This window comes from Ranitomeya imitator, chromosome 1, assembly GCF_032444005.1.
Source record: "Ranitomeya imitator isolate aRanImi1 chromosome 1, aRanImi1.pri, whole genome shotgun sequence".
NCBI lineage: Eukaryota > Metazoa > Chordata > Amphibia > Anura > Dendrobatidae > Ranitomeya > Ranitomeya imitator.
Genome location: NC_091282.1, coordinates 214520935 through 214541311, shown reverse-complemented (window position 1 = coordinate 214541311; position 20377 = coordinate 214520935). Strand labels below are relative to the sequence as shown.

The following is a 20377-nucleotide window of genomic DNA, read 5'->3' as shown; positions in this document are numbered from 1 at the left end:
TCCTATGTGGGCTGCGTGAACTGGTAGTCAAGGCTGGTTCTGTAGTGCCAGTAGGCCCAGCTCCCCCTGTAGGACTGTTGGGGTTCGGTAACTGCGGCTGCCTCGCGGCCTAGCTGTTCTCTCCTCTCCTGTGGACCTTGGGGTCCACCACCTGGTTCCAGCACCGTCAGCTGGTTCCGGGCCGAGCCTTTGGCTTAGGTGCCTCCTCCTGGGTATCCGAGTTCCGCCAACGCCAGGCGGTCCTTGGTAGTGCTTTTAAGCGCGGGCACCTACAGCTTAGTAACCGGGTTCCAGCACCGTCAGCTGGTCCTCGGTCGTGCCATTGGCTCTTGCACACTGGGGCAACGCATCCGGGTTCCAGCACCGCCAGCTGGTTCTCGGCAGTGTTTTTGTCACAGGTACTCCCTCGTGCCAAGCCTGGTTTCAGCACCGTCAGCTGTTTCCGGGTTGTGTCAAGCTCACTGAGACACCTATGCTTGCCTCGTCGTGGTGCGGTCGGGTTAGCCAACTCCAGGGTGCCTCCAGTTTAGGAGCTTCCTATGTGGGCTGCGTGAACTGGTAGTCAAGGCTGGTTCTGTAGTGCCAGTAGGCCCAGCTCCCCCTGTAGGACTGTTGGGGTTCGGTAACTGCGGCTGCCTCGCGGCCTAGCTGTTCTCTCCTCTCCTGTGGACCTTCGGGTCCACCACCTGGTTCCAGCACCGTCAGCTGGTTCCGGGCCGAGCCTTTGGCTTAGGTGCCTCCTCCTGGGTATCCGAGTTCCGCCAACGCCAGGCGGTCCTTGGTAGTGCTTTTAAGCGCGGGCACCTACAGCTTAGTAACCGGGTTCCAGCACCGTCAGCTGGTCCTCGGTCGTGCCATTGGCTCTTGCACACTGGGGCAACGCATCCGGGTTCCAGCACCGCCAGCTGGTTCTCGGCAGTGTTTTTGTCACAGGTACTCCCTCGTGCCAAGCCTGGTTTCAGCACCGTCAGCTGTTTCCGGGTTGTGTCAAGCTCACTGAGACACCTATGCTTGCCTCGTCGTGGTGCGGTCGGGTTAGCCAACTCCAGGGTGCCTCCAGTTTAGGAGCTTCCTATGTGGGCTGCGTGAACTGGTAGTCAAGGCTGGTTCTGTAGTGCCAGTAGGCCCAGCTCCCCCTGTAGGACTGTTGGGGTTCGGTAACTGCGGCTGCCTCGCGGCCTAGCTGTTCTCTCCTCTCCTGTGGGCCTTGGGGTCCACCACCTGGTTCCAGCACCGTCAGCTGGTTCCGGGCCGAGCCTTTGGCTTAGGTGCCTCCTCCTGGGTATCCGAGTTCCGCCAACGCCAGGCGGTCCTTGGTAGTGCTTTTAAGCGCGGGCACCTACAGCTTAGTAACCGGGTTCCAGCACCGTCAGCTGGTCCTCGGTCGTGCCATTGGCTCTTGCACACTGGGGCAACGCATCCGGGTTCCAGCACCGCCAGCTGGTTCTCGGCAGTGTTCTTGTCACAGGTACTCCCTCGTGCCAAGCCTGGTTTCAGCACCGTCAGCTGTTTCCGGGTTGTGTCAACTTCACTGAGACGCCTATGCTTGCCCCGTCGTGGTGCGGTCGAGTTAGCCAACTCCAGGGTGCCTCCAGTTTAGGAGCTTCCTATGTGGGCTGCGTGAACTGGTAGTCAAGGCTGGTTATGTAGTGCCAGTAGGCCCAGCTCCCCCTGTAGGACTGTTGGGGTTCGGTAACTGCGGCTGCCTCGCGGCCTAGCTGTTCTCTCCTCTCCTGTGGGCCTTCGGGTCCACCACCTGGTTCCAGCACCGTCAGCTGGTTCTCGGCAGTGTCTTTTGCTCTTGTACCTTCTGCTCCCCATCCTGGTTCCAGTACCGTCAGCTGGTTCCGGGCAGAGCCTTTGGCTTAGGTGCCTCCTTCTGGGTATCCAAGTTCCACCAACGTCAGGTGGTCCTTGGTAGTGCTTTCAGGCACGGGTACCTCCTGCTTAGTAACCGGGTTCCAGTAACGTCAGCTGGTCCTCGGTAGTTCCATTGGCTCTTGGACCTTCGGCTACCCATCCGGGTTCCAGTACCGTCAGCTGGTTCTCGGCAGTGTCTTTTGCTCTTGTACCTTCTGCTCCCCATCCTGGTTCCAGTAACGTCAGCTGGTTCCGGGCAGAGCCTTTGGCTTAGGTGCCTCCTTCTGGGTATCCGAGTTCCGTCAACGTCAGGCGGTCCTTGGTAGTGCTTTTTAGCACGGGTACCTCCTGCTTAGTAACCGGGTTCCAGTAACGTCAGCTGGTCCTCGGTAGTTCCATAGGCTCTTGAACCTTCGGGTAGCCATCCGAGTTCCAGTTCCATCAGCTGGTTCTTGGCATTTTCTCAGCCTTCTTGTACCTTCTGCTACATTTCCAAGTTGAAGACCCTAACGTCGACGACCCGGAAGACCACCACGATGACGACGACACGGAAGACCACCCCGATGACGACGACGACGGCGGAGACGACGACGGCGGAGATGACGACACTGGAGACGACGACCCTGGAGACGACAACATGGAAGACCGAGAAGCAGAAGAACAAGAGGCTGCAGAACAAAGAGCAGAAGAACATTAAGCATAAGACTTAATATCAGAGCAAAAGATATTATCTAAATTATATGCAGAAGAAGACTAAGCAGTGTATGGGGGTGAGTCCGTTCCTCCTCGTGGTGCCCCTGGATAAAGCCTGATGCTGCAGGCCAAACTGAACGCGGACAAATGTAACTTTTGTGACTGGCAGAACGGAAGGTGTAATCTTCAAACTTTTATAGATAACAACTACGGGAATGCCTGTCACAAATGAGAATATGATGAAGAAGTAGAATAGGAAGAATAATAACAGTGGAATAAAAAGAATATGTAGAATAAGAAGAATAATAATAGTTGAATAAAATGAATATGAAGAATGTAATAAAAAAAAAAAAATAGGTAGAAGATGAAGAAGAAGATGAATAAGGTGAAGAAGTTGATGTCAAAGATGCTGATGATGATGAAGATGAAAGTGTGGGAAAAGAAAAAAAAAAAGAAAAAAAAGAAGGGGAAGGGCGTGGAATAGTGAAACATCAATATCTGACAAAATAAAAAAAAAATTTACATAGTCAATATCTTTGTCACTCCGAACGTCTTAAAAAAAAACAAAAAACATGCTATTCTATTTGATTGGGATAAACCTCTATGACTTTAATGTCTCCGCCACCTCCCCAAATACATCCGGCATTATTCTTAGTTGTTTTCCTTCATGTAGAATGAACCTACAAGGAAAGAAAGGGTTTATTTTAATTCCGATATTTTGGTCCCATTGACTTGCATTGGGATCGGGTATCGGTATCGGCGATATCCGATATTTTTTGAATATCGGCCGATCCAAACCGATACCGATACTTTCCGATATCGGAAGGTATCGCTCAACACTAGTGGTGAGCACTTTGAACCCCTAAGTGCTTCACAGAAGTTTATAACGCAGAGCCGTGAAAATAAAAAATAATTTTTCTTTCCTAAAAAAATAATTTTTTAGCCCGCAATTTTTTATTTTCCCAAGGGTAACAGGAGAAAATGGACCCCAAAAGTTGTTGTCCAGTTTCTCCTGAGTACGCTGATACCCCACATGTGGGGATAAACCACTGTTTGGGCACACGTCGGGGCTCGGAAGGGAGAGAGCACCATTTGACTTATTCAACGCAAGATTGGCTGGAATCAATGGTGGTGCCATGTCGCGTTTGGAGACCCCCTGATGTGCCTAAACAGTGGAAACCCCTCAATTCTAACTCCAACACTAACCCCAACACACCCCTAACCCTAATCCCAACCCTAACCACAACCCTATCCCCAACACACCCCTAACCCTAGTCTTAACCCTAATTCCAACCCTAACCCTAAGGCTATGAGCACACGTTGCGGATTTGTGTTCTGATTTTTCCGCACCGTCTTTGAAAAATCTGCAGGTAAAACGCACTGCGCTTTACCTGCAGATTTCCAGTGTTTTTTGTGTGGATTTCACCTGCGGATTCCTATTATGGAGCAGGTGTAAAACGCTGCGGAATCCGCACAAAGAATTGACATGCTGCGGAAAATACAACGCAGCGTTTCCGCGCTGTATTTTCCGCACCATGGGCACAGCGGATTTGGTTTTCCATAGTTTTACGTGGTACTGTAAACGTGATGGAAAACTGCTACGAATCCGCACCATGTGCACATAGCCTAATTCTAACCCTAATTCCAACCCAAAACCTAATTCTAGCCCTAAGTGCAACCCTAGCCCGAAGTGCAACCCTAGCCCTAACCCTAACGGAAAAACAAAAATAAATATATTTTATGTATTTTATTATTTTCCTTACCTATGGGGGGTATAAAGGGGGGGTTTATTTACTTTTTTTTTTTTATTTTGATCGCTGTGATAGAACCTATTCACAACAATCAAAATGTGCAGGGAACGAATCTGCCGGCCGGCAGATTCGGCGGGCGCACTGCGCATGCGCCCACCATTTTCCAAGATGGCGGCACCCATGCAAGAAGACCAAGGACACCAGGACGGACTCCGGGACTAGGTAAGTATGAGGGGGTGCGATCGGACAGCGGGGGGGGGGGGGGGCGGAGGGGAAGGCGCTTAGGACAGGACGGAGGGGTACGGAACACTGACGGCGGCTGCAGATCGCCACCGTCAGTCGGTGGGGGGCCAGATCGGGGTCTCCAGCCATGGCCGATGCTATTGCAGCATCTGCCATGGCTGGATTGTAATATTTCACCAATTTTCATAGGTGAAATATTACAGATTGCTCTGATTGGCTGTTGAAAGTGAAACAGCCAATCAGAGCGATCGTAGCCACGGGGGGGGGGGGGCGAAGCCATCCCCCCTGGGCTGTAGTACCACTCCCCCTGTCCCTGCAGGTCGGGGGAAATTGGAGTTAAAACTTTCACCCGATCTGCAGGGACGCGATCCCTCCATGACGCCACATAGGCGTCACAGGTCGGATTGGCACAGACTTTCATGACGCCTACGTGGCGTCAAAGGTCAGGAAGGGGTTAATAATGTGGAACAGCCTTCTTAAGTAGTCTTGCCTTTATTTGGACACACCTGCCAAACTAATTTGCACAGATATCTGCAATTGCTTTCAGTGATATAAAGAGCTCTGACACACATCACCATCAGTGAGTTTAAATGACAAACAAAAAAAATTCTAACCCTATCACACCTAAACTTTGTGCATAATAATTTGGAATACAGTGTATTACGTGGCCTGTGTTATATACTACGTCGCCTGTGTTATATACTGCGTGGGCTGTGTTATATAGTACATGGCTGTGTTATATACTGCGTGGCCACTGTTATATATTGCGTGGCCTGTATTAACGCATCAGGTATTCTACAATATGTATGTATATAGCAGCCACATAGTATATAGCACAGGCCACGTAGTATTTATACTAAATGGCTCCTATGTACTACGTGGCCCGTGCTATATACTATGTGGCTGCTATATACATACATAAATACATATTCTAGGATACCTGATGCAGTAGAATCGGGCCACCATCTAGTATGTATGTGTGTACATACGTACGTACGTACATACATACATACATACATACATACATACATACATACATCAAAAGTTTGGACACACCTTCTCATTTAACCCCTTTACCCCCAAGGGTGGTTTGCACGTTAATGACCGGGCCAATTTTTACAATTCTGACCACTGTCCCTTTATGAGGTTATAACTCTGGAACGCTTCAACGGATCCCAGTGAATCTGACAATGTTTTCTCGTGACATATTGTACTTCATGACAATGGTAACAATTCTTTGATAGTACCTGCGTTTATTTGTGAAAAAAACGGAAATTTGGCGAAAATTATGAAAATTTCGCAATTTTCCAACTTTGAATTTTTATGCAATTAAATCACAGAGATATGTCACACAAAATACTTAATAAGTAACATTTCCCACATGTCTACTTTACATCAGCACAATTTTGGAACCAACATTTTTTTTTTTTTGTTAGGGAGTTATAAGGGTGAAAAGTTGACCAGCAATTTCTCATTTCTACAACACCATTTTTTTTTTTAGGGACCACATCTCATTTGAAGTCATTTTGAGGGGTCTATATGATAGAAAATACCCAAGTGTGACACTATTCTAAAAACTACACCCCTCAAGGTGCTCAAAACCACATTCAAGAAGTTTATTAACCCTTTTGGTGCTTCACAGGAATTTTTTGAATGTTTAAATAAAAATGAACATTTAACTTTTTTTCACAAAAAATTTAATTCAGCTCCAATTTGTTTTATTTTACCAAGGGTAACAGGAGAAAATGGACCCCAAACATTGTTGTACAATTTGTCCTGAGTACGCCAATACCCCACATGTGGGGGTAAACCACTGTTTGGGCACATGGCACAGCTCGGAAAGGAAGGAGCGCCGTTTGACTTTTCAATGCAAAATTGACAGGAATTGAGATGAGACGCCATGTTGCGTTTGCAGAGCCCCTAATGTACCTAAATAGTAGAAACCCCTCACAAGTGACACCATTTTGGAAAGTAGACCCCCTAAGGAACTCATCTAGATGTGTGGTGAGCGCTTTGACCCACCAAGGGCTTCAGAGAAGTTTATAATGGAGAGCCGTAAAAATAAAAACTTTTTTTTCCCACAAAAATTATTTTTTAGCCCCCAGTTTTGTATTTTCCCAAGGGTAACAGGAGAAATTGGACCCCAACAGTTGTTGTCCTATTTGTCCTGAGTACGCTGATACCCCATATGTTGGGGTAAACCCCTGTTTGGGCACACGGGCGAGCTCGGAAGGGAAGAAGCACTGTTTTACTTTTTCAACGCAGAATTGGCTGGAATTGAGATCGGACGCCATGTCGCTTTTGGAGAGCCCCTGATGTGCCTAAACAGTGGAAACCCCCCAATTATAACTGAAACCCTAATCCAAATACTCCCCTAACCCTAATTCCAATGGTAACCCTAACCACACCTCTAACCCTGACACACCCCTAACCCTAATCCCAACCCTATTCCCAACTGTAAATGTAATCTAAACCCTAACTGTAACTTTAGCCCCAACCCAAACTGTAACCCTAACCCTAGCCCTAATGGGAAAATGGAAATACATTTTTTTAATTTTTCCCTAACTAAGGGGGTGATGAAGGGGGGTTTGATTTACTTTTATAGTGGGTTTTTTAGCGGATTTTTATGATTGGCAGCTGTCACACACTGAAAGACGCTTTTTATTGCAAAAAATATTTTTTGCGTTACCACATTTTGAGAGCTATAATTTTTCCATATTTTAGTCCAGAGTCATGTGAGGTCTTGTTTTTTGCGGGACGTGTTGACGTTTTTATTGGTAACATTTTCGGGCACGTGACATTTTTTGATCGCTTTTTATTCCGATTTTTGTGAGACCGAATGACCAAAAACCAGCTATTCATGAATTTCTTTTGGGGGGAGGCGTTTATATCGTTCCGCGTTTGGTAAAATTGATAAAGCGGTTTTATTCTTCGGGTCAGTACGATTACAGCGACACCTCATTTATATCATTTTTTTTATGTTTTGGCGCTTTTATACGATAAAAACTATTTTATAGAAAAAATAATTATTTTGGCATCGCTTTATTCTCCGGACTATAACTTTTTTATTTTTTTGCTGATGATGCTGTATGGCGGCTCGTTTTTTGCGGGACAAGATGACGCTTTCAGCGGTACCATGGTTGTTTATATCTGTCCTTTTGATCGCGTATTATTCCACTTTTTGTTCGGCGGTATGATAATAAAGCGTCGTTTTTTTGCCTCGTTTTTTTTTTTTTTTTTTCTTAAGGTGTTTACTGAAGGGGTTAACTAGTGGGCCAGTTTTATAGGTTGGGCCGTTACGGACGCGACGATACTAAATATGTGTACTTCTATTGTTTTTTTTAATTTATTTAGATAAAGAAATGTATTTATGGGAATAATATTTATTTATTTTTTTTCATTATTTAGGAATATTTTTTTTTACACATTTGGAAAAAATTTTTTTTACTTTTTTTTACTTTGTCCCAGGGGGGGACATCACAGATCGATGATCTGACAGTTTGCACAGCACTCTGTCAGATCACCGATCTGATAGCAGTGCAGGCTGCTTCACAGTGCCTGCTCTGAGCAGGCTCTGTGAAGCCACCTCCCTCCCTGCAGGACCCGGATCCGCGGCCATCTTGGATCCGGGCCTGGAGCAGGCAGTGAGGGAGGTAAGACCCTCGCAGCAACGCGATCACATCGCGTTGCTGCGGGGGGCTCAGGGAAGCCCGCAGGGAGCCCCCTCCATGCGCGATGCTTCCCTGCACCGCCGGCACATCGCGATCATCTTTGATCGCGGTGTGCCAGGGGTTAATGTGCCGGGGGCGGTCTGTGACCGCTCCTGGCACATAGTGCCGGATGTCAGCTGCGATAGGCAGCTGACACTCGGCCGCGCTCCCCCCTGTACGTACTATCCCCTCCGTGGTCATAGGGGCCCACCTCACCTTGACGGGATAGTACGTCCGATGTCAGAAAGGGGTTAAAGATTTTGTTTTTTTGTTTTTTTTTTCATGACTATGAAAATTGTACATTCACACTGAGGGCATCAAAACTATGAATTAACACATGTGGAATTATTTACTTAACAAAAAAGTGTGAAACGACTGAAATTATGTCTCATATTCTAGGTTCAAAGTAGCCACCTTTTGCTTTGATGACTGCTTTGCACAATCTTGGCATTCTCTTGATGAGCTTCAAGAGGTAGTCACCGGGAATGGTTTTCACTTCACAGGCGTGCCCAGTCAGGTTTAATAAGTGGGATTTCTTGCCTTATAAATGGGGTTGGGACCATCAGTTGTGTTGTGCAGAAGTCTGGTGGATACACAGCTGATAGTCCTACTGAATAGACTGCTAGCTGCTTTTTTCTTGCCATAATACAAATTCTAAGTAAAGAAAAACGAGTGGCCATTACTTTAAGAAATGAAGGTCAGTGAATCCGAAAAATTGGGCAAACTTTGAAAGTGTCCCCAAGTGCAGTGGCAAAAAAACCATCAAGCTCTACAAAGAAACTGGCTCACATGAGGACCGCCCCAGGAAAGGAAGACCATGAGTCACCTCTGCTTCTGAGGATAAATTTATCCGAGTCACCAGCCTTAGAAATCGCAGGTTAACAGCAGCTCAGATTAGAGACCAGGTCAATGCCACACAGAGTTCTAGCAGCAGGCACATCTCTACAACAACTGTTAAAAGGAGACTTTGTGCAGCAGGCCTTCATGGTAAAATAGCTGCTAGGAAACCACTGCTAAGGACAGGCAACAAGCAGAAGAGACTTGTTTGGGCTAAAGAACACAAGGAATGGACATTAGACCAGTGGAAATCTGTGCTCTGGCCTGATGGCGTCCAAATTCGAGATCTTTGGTTCCAACCACCGTGTCTTTGTGTGACGCTGAAAAGGTGAACGGATGGACTCTACATGCCTGGTTCCCACTGTGAAGCATGGAGGAGGAGGTGTGATGGTGTGGGGGTGCTTTGCTGGTGACACTGTTGGAGATTTATTCAAAATTGAAGGCATGCTGAACCAGCATGGCTACCACAGCATCTTGCAGTGGCATGCTATTCCATCCGGTTTGCATTTAGTTGGACCATCCTTTATTTTTCAACAGGACATTGACCCCAAACACACCTCCAGGCTGTGTAAGGGCTATTTGACCAAGAAGGAGAGTGATGGGGTGCTACGCCAGATGACCTGCCCTCCAGTCATCAGACCTGAACCCAATCGAGATGGTTTGGGGTGAGCTGGACCGCAGATTGAAGGCAAACTCTCTGCCGTATGATGTTGTAATGAGTGATTCATTACTTAAATTTAAGAGGGGACTGGATACCTTTCTGGAAAAGTATAATGTTACAGGGTATATATACTAGATTCCTTGATAGGGTGTTGATCCAGGGAACTAGTCTGATTGCCGTATGTGGAGTCGGGAAGGAATTTTTTTCCCCAATGTGGAGCTTACTCTTTGCCACATGGGTTTTTTTGCCTTCCTCTGGATCAACATGTTAGGGCATGTTAGGTTAGGCTATGGGTTGAACTAGATGGACTTAGTCTTCCTTCAACCTTAATAACTATGTAACAAGTGCTAAGCATATCTGGGAACTCCTTCAAGATTGTTGGAAGACAATTCCCGGTGACTATTTCTTGAAGCTCATCAAGAGAATGCCAAGAGTGCGCAAAGCAGTCATCAAAGCAAAAGGTGGCTACTTTGAAAAATACGGTATGTCTTGTATTCTAGGTTCTTCAGATTATTAGACGCTCCGGATTATAAGACACACCCCACATTTTGAGAAGAAAAAAATGTTTTTTTAATAAAATGGTGGCGATTATAATCTTTGCATCTTATTGCTTACCGGGGATGGTGGCTGCAGTGAAGCGGGATCCCAGGGTCGCTGCTGGAGGAGGCAGGAGTGGGGTGATGCCGCAGGCTGGGATGAGGGGATGTTCTGATGTGCGGCATGCTGCTGCAGGGGTGTCTCCAGGTGCCCGGTGGTTGCTGGCCTGTGCTGCAGGGGGCCTGCGGTGCTGCATGGGTGTCCGGCGCTGCCAGGGTTCCACGTGCCTTGGTGTCCAGGAATATGGCCGCTGCCGGGGGCGGCACATGCGCAGATGGTGATCTCGGGATCAAGATCTCGAGAGGTGAGATTTCAGCTCTGGCCTGCTGCAAAATGTCGGCAGAGCCCCGGGCGGCGCTGGACACCCACGCAGAACCGCTGGGCACCAGAATCCCCACCGTAGCACAGGCCAGCAACCGCCGGGCACCCAGAGACACCCGGACACCCCCTCATCCCAGCCTGCGGCCTGCACCCACGATCTCGGTAAGGTATGTTCGCTTCCTAAGACGCACCCCCATTTTCGCCCAAGTTTGGGGAAAAAAGTGCGTCTTACAAAGTGAAAAATGCGGTATTTTCAGTTTTCACACTTTAAGTATATAATTCCATACAGTTCATAGTTTTGATGCCTTCAATGTGAATGTACAATTTTCATAGTCAAGAAAAATCTTTAAATGAGAAGGTGTCCAGACTTTTGGTGTGTGTGTGTGTGTGTGTGGATCCAGACCCTTAGATCTCCAAAAATTGTTCGAAAGAAGCCTTTGGATTTTTATTGCAACAAGACATTAATTCAGGCAGAATGTTGGCTTATCTCTTGTGAGCTGAGCACCTCTGTGTGATCTTTTGAGCAATTGGTCGGGGTCTGTGGACCCTGACTCACACCGATCTACAAGCACTTAGTGACAAAATTTATATATGTGTGTGTGTATATATGTGTGTATATATGTGTGTATATATATCTATATCTATATCTTCTCACTTGGCCTAAAACTATTCCTCCAAATGTGCTGTATTTATCATTGTTCTGTGTATTCACTTATACCTATACATTCATGTTTTCCTCAAATAAGGCCAAAAGGATCTGACTGTGGGGTGGTGAATGTTAATATTCCAACTAGCGGAGCGGAGATTGGCGGAGCCTTTGGTACGTAACGTAATTTCTTTCCTGCAATGTAAAAGCTTAACCTTCTATAAAAAGGTTTGAAGTACAAAAGATAGCATGTGTATGTTATGTTTCTGAAAACCTAATACTGTGTAACCTTTATTCTTTGAGGAATCAAAACCTAATTATTACAGTGATAATGTAATATACATTTTAAATATTTGATTGTGAAGCCATGATTGCAGTTATATGGCTCTCCACTAGGTGGCATTGTTGTTTTTGTTTTCTTTAAATTGTTCAACAGTTTCATACAGTAACTTCATAGTTTTAAGGTTGAAAGCAGACACAGGTTAGTGGGTTATAGGTCCATTGAGTTTAACCTAACATTTTGTTCCAGATGAAAGCAAAAACTTGATGAGTCAGATGCGAATAGTAGGTGAAAAGTTCCTTATTGCAGACTAGTTGCTAGATCAGTTTCCCATCACCAAAATTTAGTGCTCTTTACTTATGTTTTTCAAGAAAATGGTCCAGTCCCTCCTTGAACTTTTTAAATAGAATTAATTAATGATTTATTTATTTAGATAGATATTTTATCAAAAGTAATAGCACCAAAGGAACCATGAATAAAAAGTTAAAGCTTTATTGAACCAACAAATAAAAAAAACATGTATAGACACTGGTAGTGGGGTGATGACAATGGTAAGCCACAGAAATGGAACCACAACTTGGACAGATAACAGACAGGCAGAGTAAACCCATTGTAACTAGCTCAAAAGTTCAAGTGCCATTGTGCAAAACTAAGAATCCCATGGACAAGATGATCTTGTAAGAGTCAACGGTACTATAGTGGATGGAGTCCAATAGGGCTGTGTAAAGAATCAATACATGCGCTTGAGCAAAGATTTAAAGAGAGGTAAAGAAATGCCTGGTGTTACCTGGAGGTTGTGGTGCCGATGCCCCAACGTGCGTTTCAGCACAGTGCCGCCGCCTTATGTGTTTGTTCATTAAAGCTTTAACTTTTTGTTCATGGTTCTTTTGGTGCTATTCATTTTATATGATTTCAATGATTTTGGCACTGCACCTGTCACACTAATCCCTTCCCCACGGAATAATATATTCTCTGTGGGTGTCTTGCCTCCTTTATAGGATTTGGGGATTCATTCCAACTGGCTTTGACAGACTCGCTGCTCTTACAGTAAAAATATCATCCATGTGTGATTAGCCTTCTGTCCTCTAGACACAGAGCGTGCCCCCTAGTTGTAGGCCCACATGCGAAAAAAATCATTAGAAAAATCTCTGCACTGTCCATCATATACACTGCTCAAAAAAAATAAAGGGAACTGTTATGAAAGGCAATTCAGTACCACAATGGACATAGCGGTCAGAGCACATACAGTGATCTGACAATAACCCAAAATCATAGAACGAGCTCTGAGACGTGGGAACTCTGCAGACCGCAATCCCTAATCCTCTCCGAACAACACTAGAGGCAGCCGTGGATTGCGCCTAACTCTGCCTATGCAACTCGGCACAGCCTGAGAAACTAACTAGCCTGAAGACAGAAAATAAGCCTACCTTGCCTCAGAGAAATACCCCAAAGGAAAAGGCAGCCCCCCACATATAATGACTGTGAGTTAAGATGAAAAGACAAACTTAGAGATGAAATAGATTCAGCAAAGTGAGGCCCGACTTTCTTAACAGATCGAGGATAGAAAAGGTAACTTTGCAGTCTACACAAAACCCTAAAGAAAACCACGCAAAGGGGGCAAAAAGACCCTCCGTACCGAACTAACGGCACGGAGGTACACCCTTTGCGTCCCAGAGCTTCCAGCAACAAATTAGACAAGCTGGACAGAAAAAATAGCAAACAAATAGCAAAGAAGAACTTAGCTATGCAGAGCAGCAGGCCACAGGAATGATCCAGGAAAAAGCAAGTCCAACACTGGAACATTGACAGGAAGCCAGGATCAAAGCATTAGGTGGAGTTAAGTAGAGAAGCACCTAACGACCTCACCAGATCACCTGAGGGAGGAAACTCAGAAGCCGCAGTACCACTTCCCTCCACCAACAGAAGCTCACAGAGAGAATCAGCCGAAGTACCACTTGTGACCACAGGAGGGAGCTCTGCCACAGAATTCACAACAGGGAACACTAAAATCCCACATCCTAGATATCTCTGAATGAAATATTCCAGTTGTAAATCATTATTCATTACATAGTGGAATGTGTTGAGAACAATTAAACCTAAAAATGATCAACGTAAATCACAACTAGTATCCCAAAGTGGAAAATGAAGTTCCAGGCTGATCCAGCTTCAATGGAAATGCCTCAAGACAAGGAAATGATGCTCAGTGTGTGTGGCCTCCACGTGCCTGTATGACCTCCCTACAATGCCTGGGCATGCTCCTGATGAGGCGGCAGATGGTCTCCTGAGGGATCTCCTCCCAGACCTGGATTAAGCATCCGCCAACTCCTGGACAGTCTGTGGTGCAACATAATGTTGGTGGATGGTGCGAGACATGATGTCCCAGATGTGTTCAATCGGATTCAGGTCTGGGGAGCGGGTGGGCCAGTCCATAGCTTCAATGCCTTCATCTTGCAGGAACTTGATGTGCCATCCTGGATGAGCTGCACTACCTGAGCCACTTATGTGGGTTGTAGAGTCCGTCTCATGCCACCACGAATGTGAAAGCACAACAAACATTCAAAAGTGACCAAAACATCAGCCAGAAAGCATTGGCACGGAGATGTGGTCTGTGGTCCCCACCTGCAGAACCACTCCTTTTATTGAGTGTCTTGATAATTGCCAATAATTTCCATCTGTTGTCTATTCCATTTGCACAACAGCATGTGAAATTGATTGTCAAACAGTGTTACTTCCTAAGTGGACAGTTTGATTTCACAGAAGTTTGATATACTTGGAGTTATATTCTGTTGTTTAAGTGTTCCCTTTATATTTTTTTTGAGCAGTGTATTTGTCCATTGAAGAATCAAAGGCTTATTGGAGATCTTATTACAAAGTGAATAACCCCATGCTTGATACTGCAGTTCACCAATCCCCTTGATAACTTTGATCCTTCTTCTCTGCACCCACTCTAATTCAGCCATGTCCTTTTACATTGGATCAAAAAATTGTGTACAGCATTCTAAGTGTGGCCGCACTATTCACTTGGATAGAGCAAAAATAACATTTTTGTCCGAAGCATCGATGCCTCTATAAATGCATCCTATGAATATTTATGCTTTTAAGCAGCTAGCTGGCATTGGTAACTTCACTTATCCACTGCATACATTCAAGTCTTTTTACTTTATTTGTTTAGTTTTACCAAGGGTTACTTTTGAGCATGGAAATAAAATGTATAATTTATATGCTTATTTATTCTATTTATCTATATTAAACTGCAATTACCATTTCCCAGTCCAAGTCTAGAGCTTAACACCTCTAATCTAGTGTTTGTTATAGTCCTATACTTTATATATAAGATCTACAGCAGGGGTGCCAAACTGCATTCCTTCGAGGGCTGCAAACAGGTCATGTTTTCAGGATTTCCTTGTACTGCACAGGTGATAATTTAATCACCTACACACATAATGATTGCAGCACCTTGTGCAATGCTAAGGAAATCTTGAAAACACGCATGGTTTGTGGCCCTCGAGGAATGCAGTTTGACACCCCTGATCTATAGCCCAAGAACACTATATCAGTACCTGACTCGCCGCATCTTGCTGCACCACTCTGACTCAGCACTTTGTATTCACATGCCGGTCTGCAGTGAGACCAGGGAGGAGATCAGACTGTCTCCATTACATGAATCCCACTGATAATGTTCATCTAAGCTATTGTGGGGACGTTCTTATTTCCCTAGTGTTTCTGCCTATTGATGATTGGTCAGCCTCATGTAGGGGAAGAAGTACACGCCTTGATTGCAAACATTTATCTTTTCCTCAGTAGTCCTATTGGTTTTAATGGAAGAACGCATGCACTTGGCCTACAAGGGCATCTACTTTCATTTATATTTATTTACTTCTTCATTAATCATCTTAGGTGGTGAAAAACACACAGGAGGTGGACGAGAGTCTGGCAGTGATTCCTGGAAACATTATATGAGAAGATCTACATGGTACGTGGCTTATATTCTGTTACATTTTAGCAAGATATAAAATAAAAACAAGAGCCCACAAATGGAGTGCAGTGGAAAGTTATCTACAATAGTACTGGTGCGGTAGATTTCAGACTTGTAAAGGACATTTTGCATATCTGGCGTCGGCAGTATGATGTCAGCCAAGGTTTGACTCTGAAACACTGCCGTATTTCAAGGAAAAACACACTTTAAAAGCCGTGAGTTACGGAGCCGTGCTGCAGACTGGGCGGACAGGCTTCATCCACTGCCCTGGAGTGATAGGGAGAGTTCTGAGACCTGTCAATCCAGGGCACTGCTTTTAAAGTGTGTTTTTCCTTGAAATACGGCAGTGTTTCAGAGTCAAACCTACCTGGCTGAGTTCATACAGCTAGTGCTTAATACATGCTGCCAATCAAATAAAATGTTCCTTGTAGGTATTCTCATTAGCTTACTATTTACATACATAAATACAAGTATAGAAATGAATACCATCTGTATTTTAATGCAATGCACGAGCAGTCAGAGAATTATAGCATTTACCATATCTTCAGGATTATAAGACTCAGTTTTTTTTTTTCTCCCAAATTTTGGGGTAAAATGGGTGCGTCTAATAATACGAATATACCTTACCGGCCGCTGTGGAGCAGGGTCCCAGGGTTGATGCTGGAGGAGGCAAGAATGGAGCGTTGCTGCTGGCCGCAGGCTGAGATGAGGGTGTGTTCAGTGGTGCGACGCTGCGGTTTGGTGGTGCAGGGGCTCCGCCGACATTTTATGAAAGCCCGGAGTCGCCGCACTTCCATAGTTTACTATTCGGTGGACTCGTGAAAATGGCTGCCAGGGGCGGCGCATGCACAGATGGAGGTCTTAGCACCAAGATCTCAGGAGATGAGATCTCAGCGCAAGCACCTGCGCCCGCCCCTTGTTGCTGCATCAGAACGTGATAGATGCTAATGCGCAGACGCAGCTGCCGGCGCCATTTTGAGGTGATTTTTTTTTTTCTGTTTAGCACAGCAATATAATAGGCACTAATTGACAAGTGATAGTGTGCAGGCGCTGCCGTTTTGGTGAAGTGACATGGGTTTTTTTTTTGTTTTTGTTTTTTTTTAAATACACACATTAGTATATTCCTTAAACTAGGGGGCAGGTCAGTGAGGGATCAGTGACCGAATAAATAATCAGAGCACCGCATACCCCAACCCCACCTTGGGACACGAGAATCTCATTAGCACAAAACTAATAACAAAGATTAAGAAACAACCATAAGACAGATTTCATCAACCAGGGTATCATATTATTCAGTATAACGGCGCCGACCTGACACTGTGTAGGTTACGGTGCACAATCCTGCTGACAGGTTCCCTATAAGGTCACGATGTTCCAGCAGCCTTCTTCTTTTAAGGGCCGCATTCAGTTCATTTTACAGTGAATTATAGGTGATCGATTTACATATGGATCTTTAAGATACTACTAATTTTGAAATTTCCTGAATTTCGCTTTTAAAGCCCATCCACATGTACTTTACTGTAATTTGTGAAAACTGAATATCTTGTGTAAGTGGTGTTTTTTTATTTTTAATTTGTCAATTAAATGTGCTGAGATCAGAGGATCAATGAAACAGAATTGAGGTCTTTTCAGTAATTGGGCTGAGGCTTCAAAGCTTATGATTGAGCATTTTTTTAAAACTATTTTCTATCTTCTTTCCAGTACAATCAACTACAGCAAGGATTTGCCATTAGCCCAAGGCATAAAGTTCCAGTGAATTATCCCTAGATGACGCTCTTACAACCTTCAGGAGACATGGTCAACAATCAGCCATAATGTGGAGCCATGAATGCAGTATTACTGAATGACTGATCTCTCGGATAAAACCTTGAAATGAGAATGTATAGTGACAAGAAAATGATTAGGACCCGTTCTTTCGGCAGCATTACCACAGCTACAGTACACTACATATTCGCTGGGAATCCTGAAGCAATCGCTTAACTTGATCAGTGATTTATCGATGACTGCCGGATCACTTTCTGTTCCATAGTCAAGTTTGTGCTTTACAAATTGAACTTTTAGTATAAAACATTTCTTTTGTGGCTTATATGTTTGGTGTGGTGTTTCTTTCCTGTTCCTCTCAAACCGTCCTTTTTTATAAGTGCATATGCACCTTTTAAAATCTATATTGGAATTACTGCAAATTCCATAGTGCGTCTCCTTGTGTCTACAGGTAAACGCTATAAATTATCTGATCCAGCATAAACCTCCATCACAAGAAAGACTATGTACTCCAGACGGGGTGGCATAAGCAGGATTGCCAGCCAACCAGAAATTGCAGGACAGTCCTTTAAAAGCTGGCCACTTTTTGCCTTGTCTGCCAAAAAAAAGTAAAAAAAAAATTGCGGAATCCGTGGGTTCTGATAAATGCTCTCCATTGTATCCATAAAAAATACTTGTCTAGCCGATTTTTTTTTTTTTTTTTTTTTTGTAATTTATTTATTTTTTTATTACCCGTCCAGATAAATTTAGAATTGGCAACCCTTTTTGCCAAAGCAGTAGCAGTGAATCTTTGAGGTCACTGGATTGTCCCAATTATGGGCTTTCTGTGAATAGGGAGAAACTGCTCCCAGGGGCCACTCAATGTCCGTGTCAACCCCAATCAAACACTTGTTTGAGGAGAAGAATCAACACTTTGCATGTTGATGTAACAAAGCAGCATCAGGAGTAGTGATGGGCAAACCCGTGGATGTTTGGGTCCAGTGGGATCGGCCAAACAACTAAATTGACATTCGAGTACTAGAAAGGTACCCAAACCTGGACACCATTCAGATGAGTGGGGAGCCCAAACATCAGTTTGCCATGCTGTCAGCTGGATGACAGCTCGGCAAACACTGGCTCTGATCAGTGGTAAGATCATTACCGCAGGTCAGAGAGCTGCGGTTCCAACACTGTCAGATAACAGCGTGAGACAGCTGCTGCAACCAGCAGTAAAAAGTTTACCTCCGGTCACAGGTGTCGGCTGATGAGTACTACTCCCATCAGCCTTTGCCTGCTCTCACTGAAAACAGCGGGAGCAGGCATTAACATAGTAACATAGTAACATAGTTAGTAAGGCCGAAAAAAGACATTTGTCCATCCAGTTCAGCCTATATTCCATCATAATAAATACCCAGATCTACGTCCTTCTACAGAACCTAATAATTGTATGATACAATATTGTTCTGCTCCAGGAAGACATCCAGGCCTCTCTTGAACCCCTCGACTGAGTTCGCCATCACCACCTCCTCAGGCAAGCAATTCCAGATTCTCACTGCCCTAACAGTAAAGAATCCTCTTCTATGTTGGTGGAAAAACCTTCTCTCCTCCAGACGCAAAGAATGCCCCCTTGTGCCCGTCACCTTCCTTGGTATAAACAGATCCTCAGCGAGATATTTGTATTGTCCCCTTATATACTTATACATGGTTATTAGATCGCCCCTCAGTCGTCTTTTTTCTAGACTAAATAATCCTAATTTCGCTAATCTATCTGGGTATTGTAGTTCTCCCATCCCCTTTATTAATTTTGTTGCCCTCCTTTGTACTCTCTCTAGTTCCATTATATCCTTCCTGAGCACCGGTGCCCAAAACTGGACACAGTACTCCATGTGCGGTCTAACTAGGGATTTGTACAGAGGCAGTATAATGCTCTCATCATGTGTATCCAGACCTCTTTTAATGCACCCCATGATCCTGTTTGCCTTGGCAGCTGCTGCCTGACACTGGCCGCTCCAGGTAAGTTTATCATTAACTAGGATCCCCAAGTCCTTCTCCCTGTCAGATTTACCCAGTGGTTTCCCGTTCAGTGTGTAATGGTGATATTGATTCCCTCTTCCCATGTGTATAACCTTACATTTATCATTGTTAAACCTCATCTGCCACCTTTCAGCCCAAGTTTCCAACTTATCCAGATCCATCTGTAGCAGAATACTATCTTCTCTTGTATTAACTGCTTTACATAGTTTTGTATCATCTGCAAATATCGATATTTTACTGTGTAAACCTTCTACCAGATCATTAATGAATATGTTGAAGAGAACAGGTCCCAATACTGACCCCTGCGGTACCCCACTGGTCACAGCGACCCAGTTAGAGACTATACCATTTATAACCACCCTCTGCTTTCTATCACTAAGCCAGTTACTAACCCATTTACACACATTTTCCCCCAGACCAAGCATTCTCATTTTGTGTACCAACCTCTTGTGCGGCACGGTATCAAACGCTTTGGAAAAATCGAGATATACCACGTCCAATGACTCACCGTGGTCCAGTCTATAGCTTACCTCTTCATAAAAACTGATTAGATTGGTTTGACAGGAGCGATTTCTCATAAACCCATGCTGATATGGAGTTAAACAGTTATTCTCATTGAGATAATCCAGAATAACATCCCTCAGAAACCCTTCAAATATTTTACCAACAATAGAGGTTAGACTTACTGGCCTATAATTTCCAGGTTCACTTTTAGAGCCCTTTTTGAATATTGGCACCACATTTGCTATGCGCCAATCCTGCGGAACAGACCCTGTCTCTATAGAGTCCCTAAAAATAAGAAATAATGGTTTATCTATTACATTACTTAGTTCTCTTAGTACTCGTGGGTGTATGCCATCCGGACCCGGAGATTTATCTATTTTAATCTTATTTAGCCGGTTTCGCACCTCTTCTTGGGTTAGATTGGTGACCCTTAATATAGGGTTTTCATTGTTTCTTGGGATTTCACCTAGCATTTCATTTTCCACCGTGAATACCGTGGAGAAGAAGGTGTTTAATATGTTAGC

General features: G+C 44.6%; 1 protein-coding gene across 1 annotated transcript in view; it reads left to right on the top strand.

Moving 5' to 3' along the window:
* Positions 1 to 17661, top strand: part of ALDH7A1 (aldehyde dehydrogenase 7 family member A1) — a 102164-nt gene extending 84503 nt beyond the window's left edge. The window contains exons 16-18 of the mRNA XM_069753838.1: positions 11420 to 11493; positions 15497 to 15572; positions 17277 to 17661. Of these exons, the coding sequence (XP_069609939.1) occupies positions 11420 to 11493; positions 15497 to 15572; positions 17277 to 17331 (205 nt within the window). The 3' untranslated portion in view covers positions 17332 to 17661. The remainder of the gene's footprint in view (positions 1 to 11419; positions 11494 to 15496; positions 15573 to 17276) is intronic.
* Positions 17662 to 20377: the final 2716 nt, after the last annotated feature.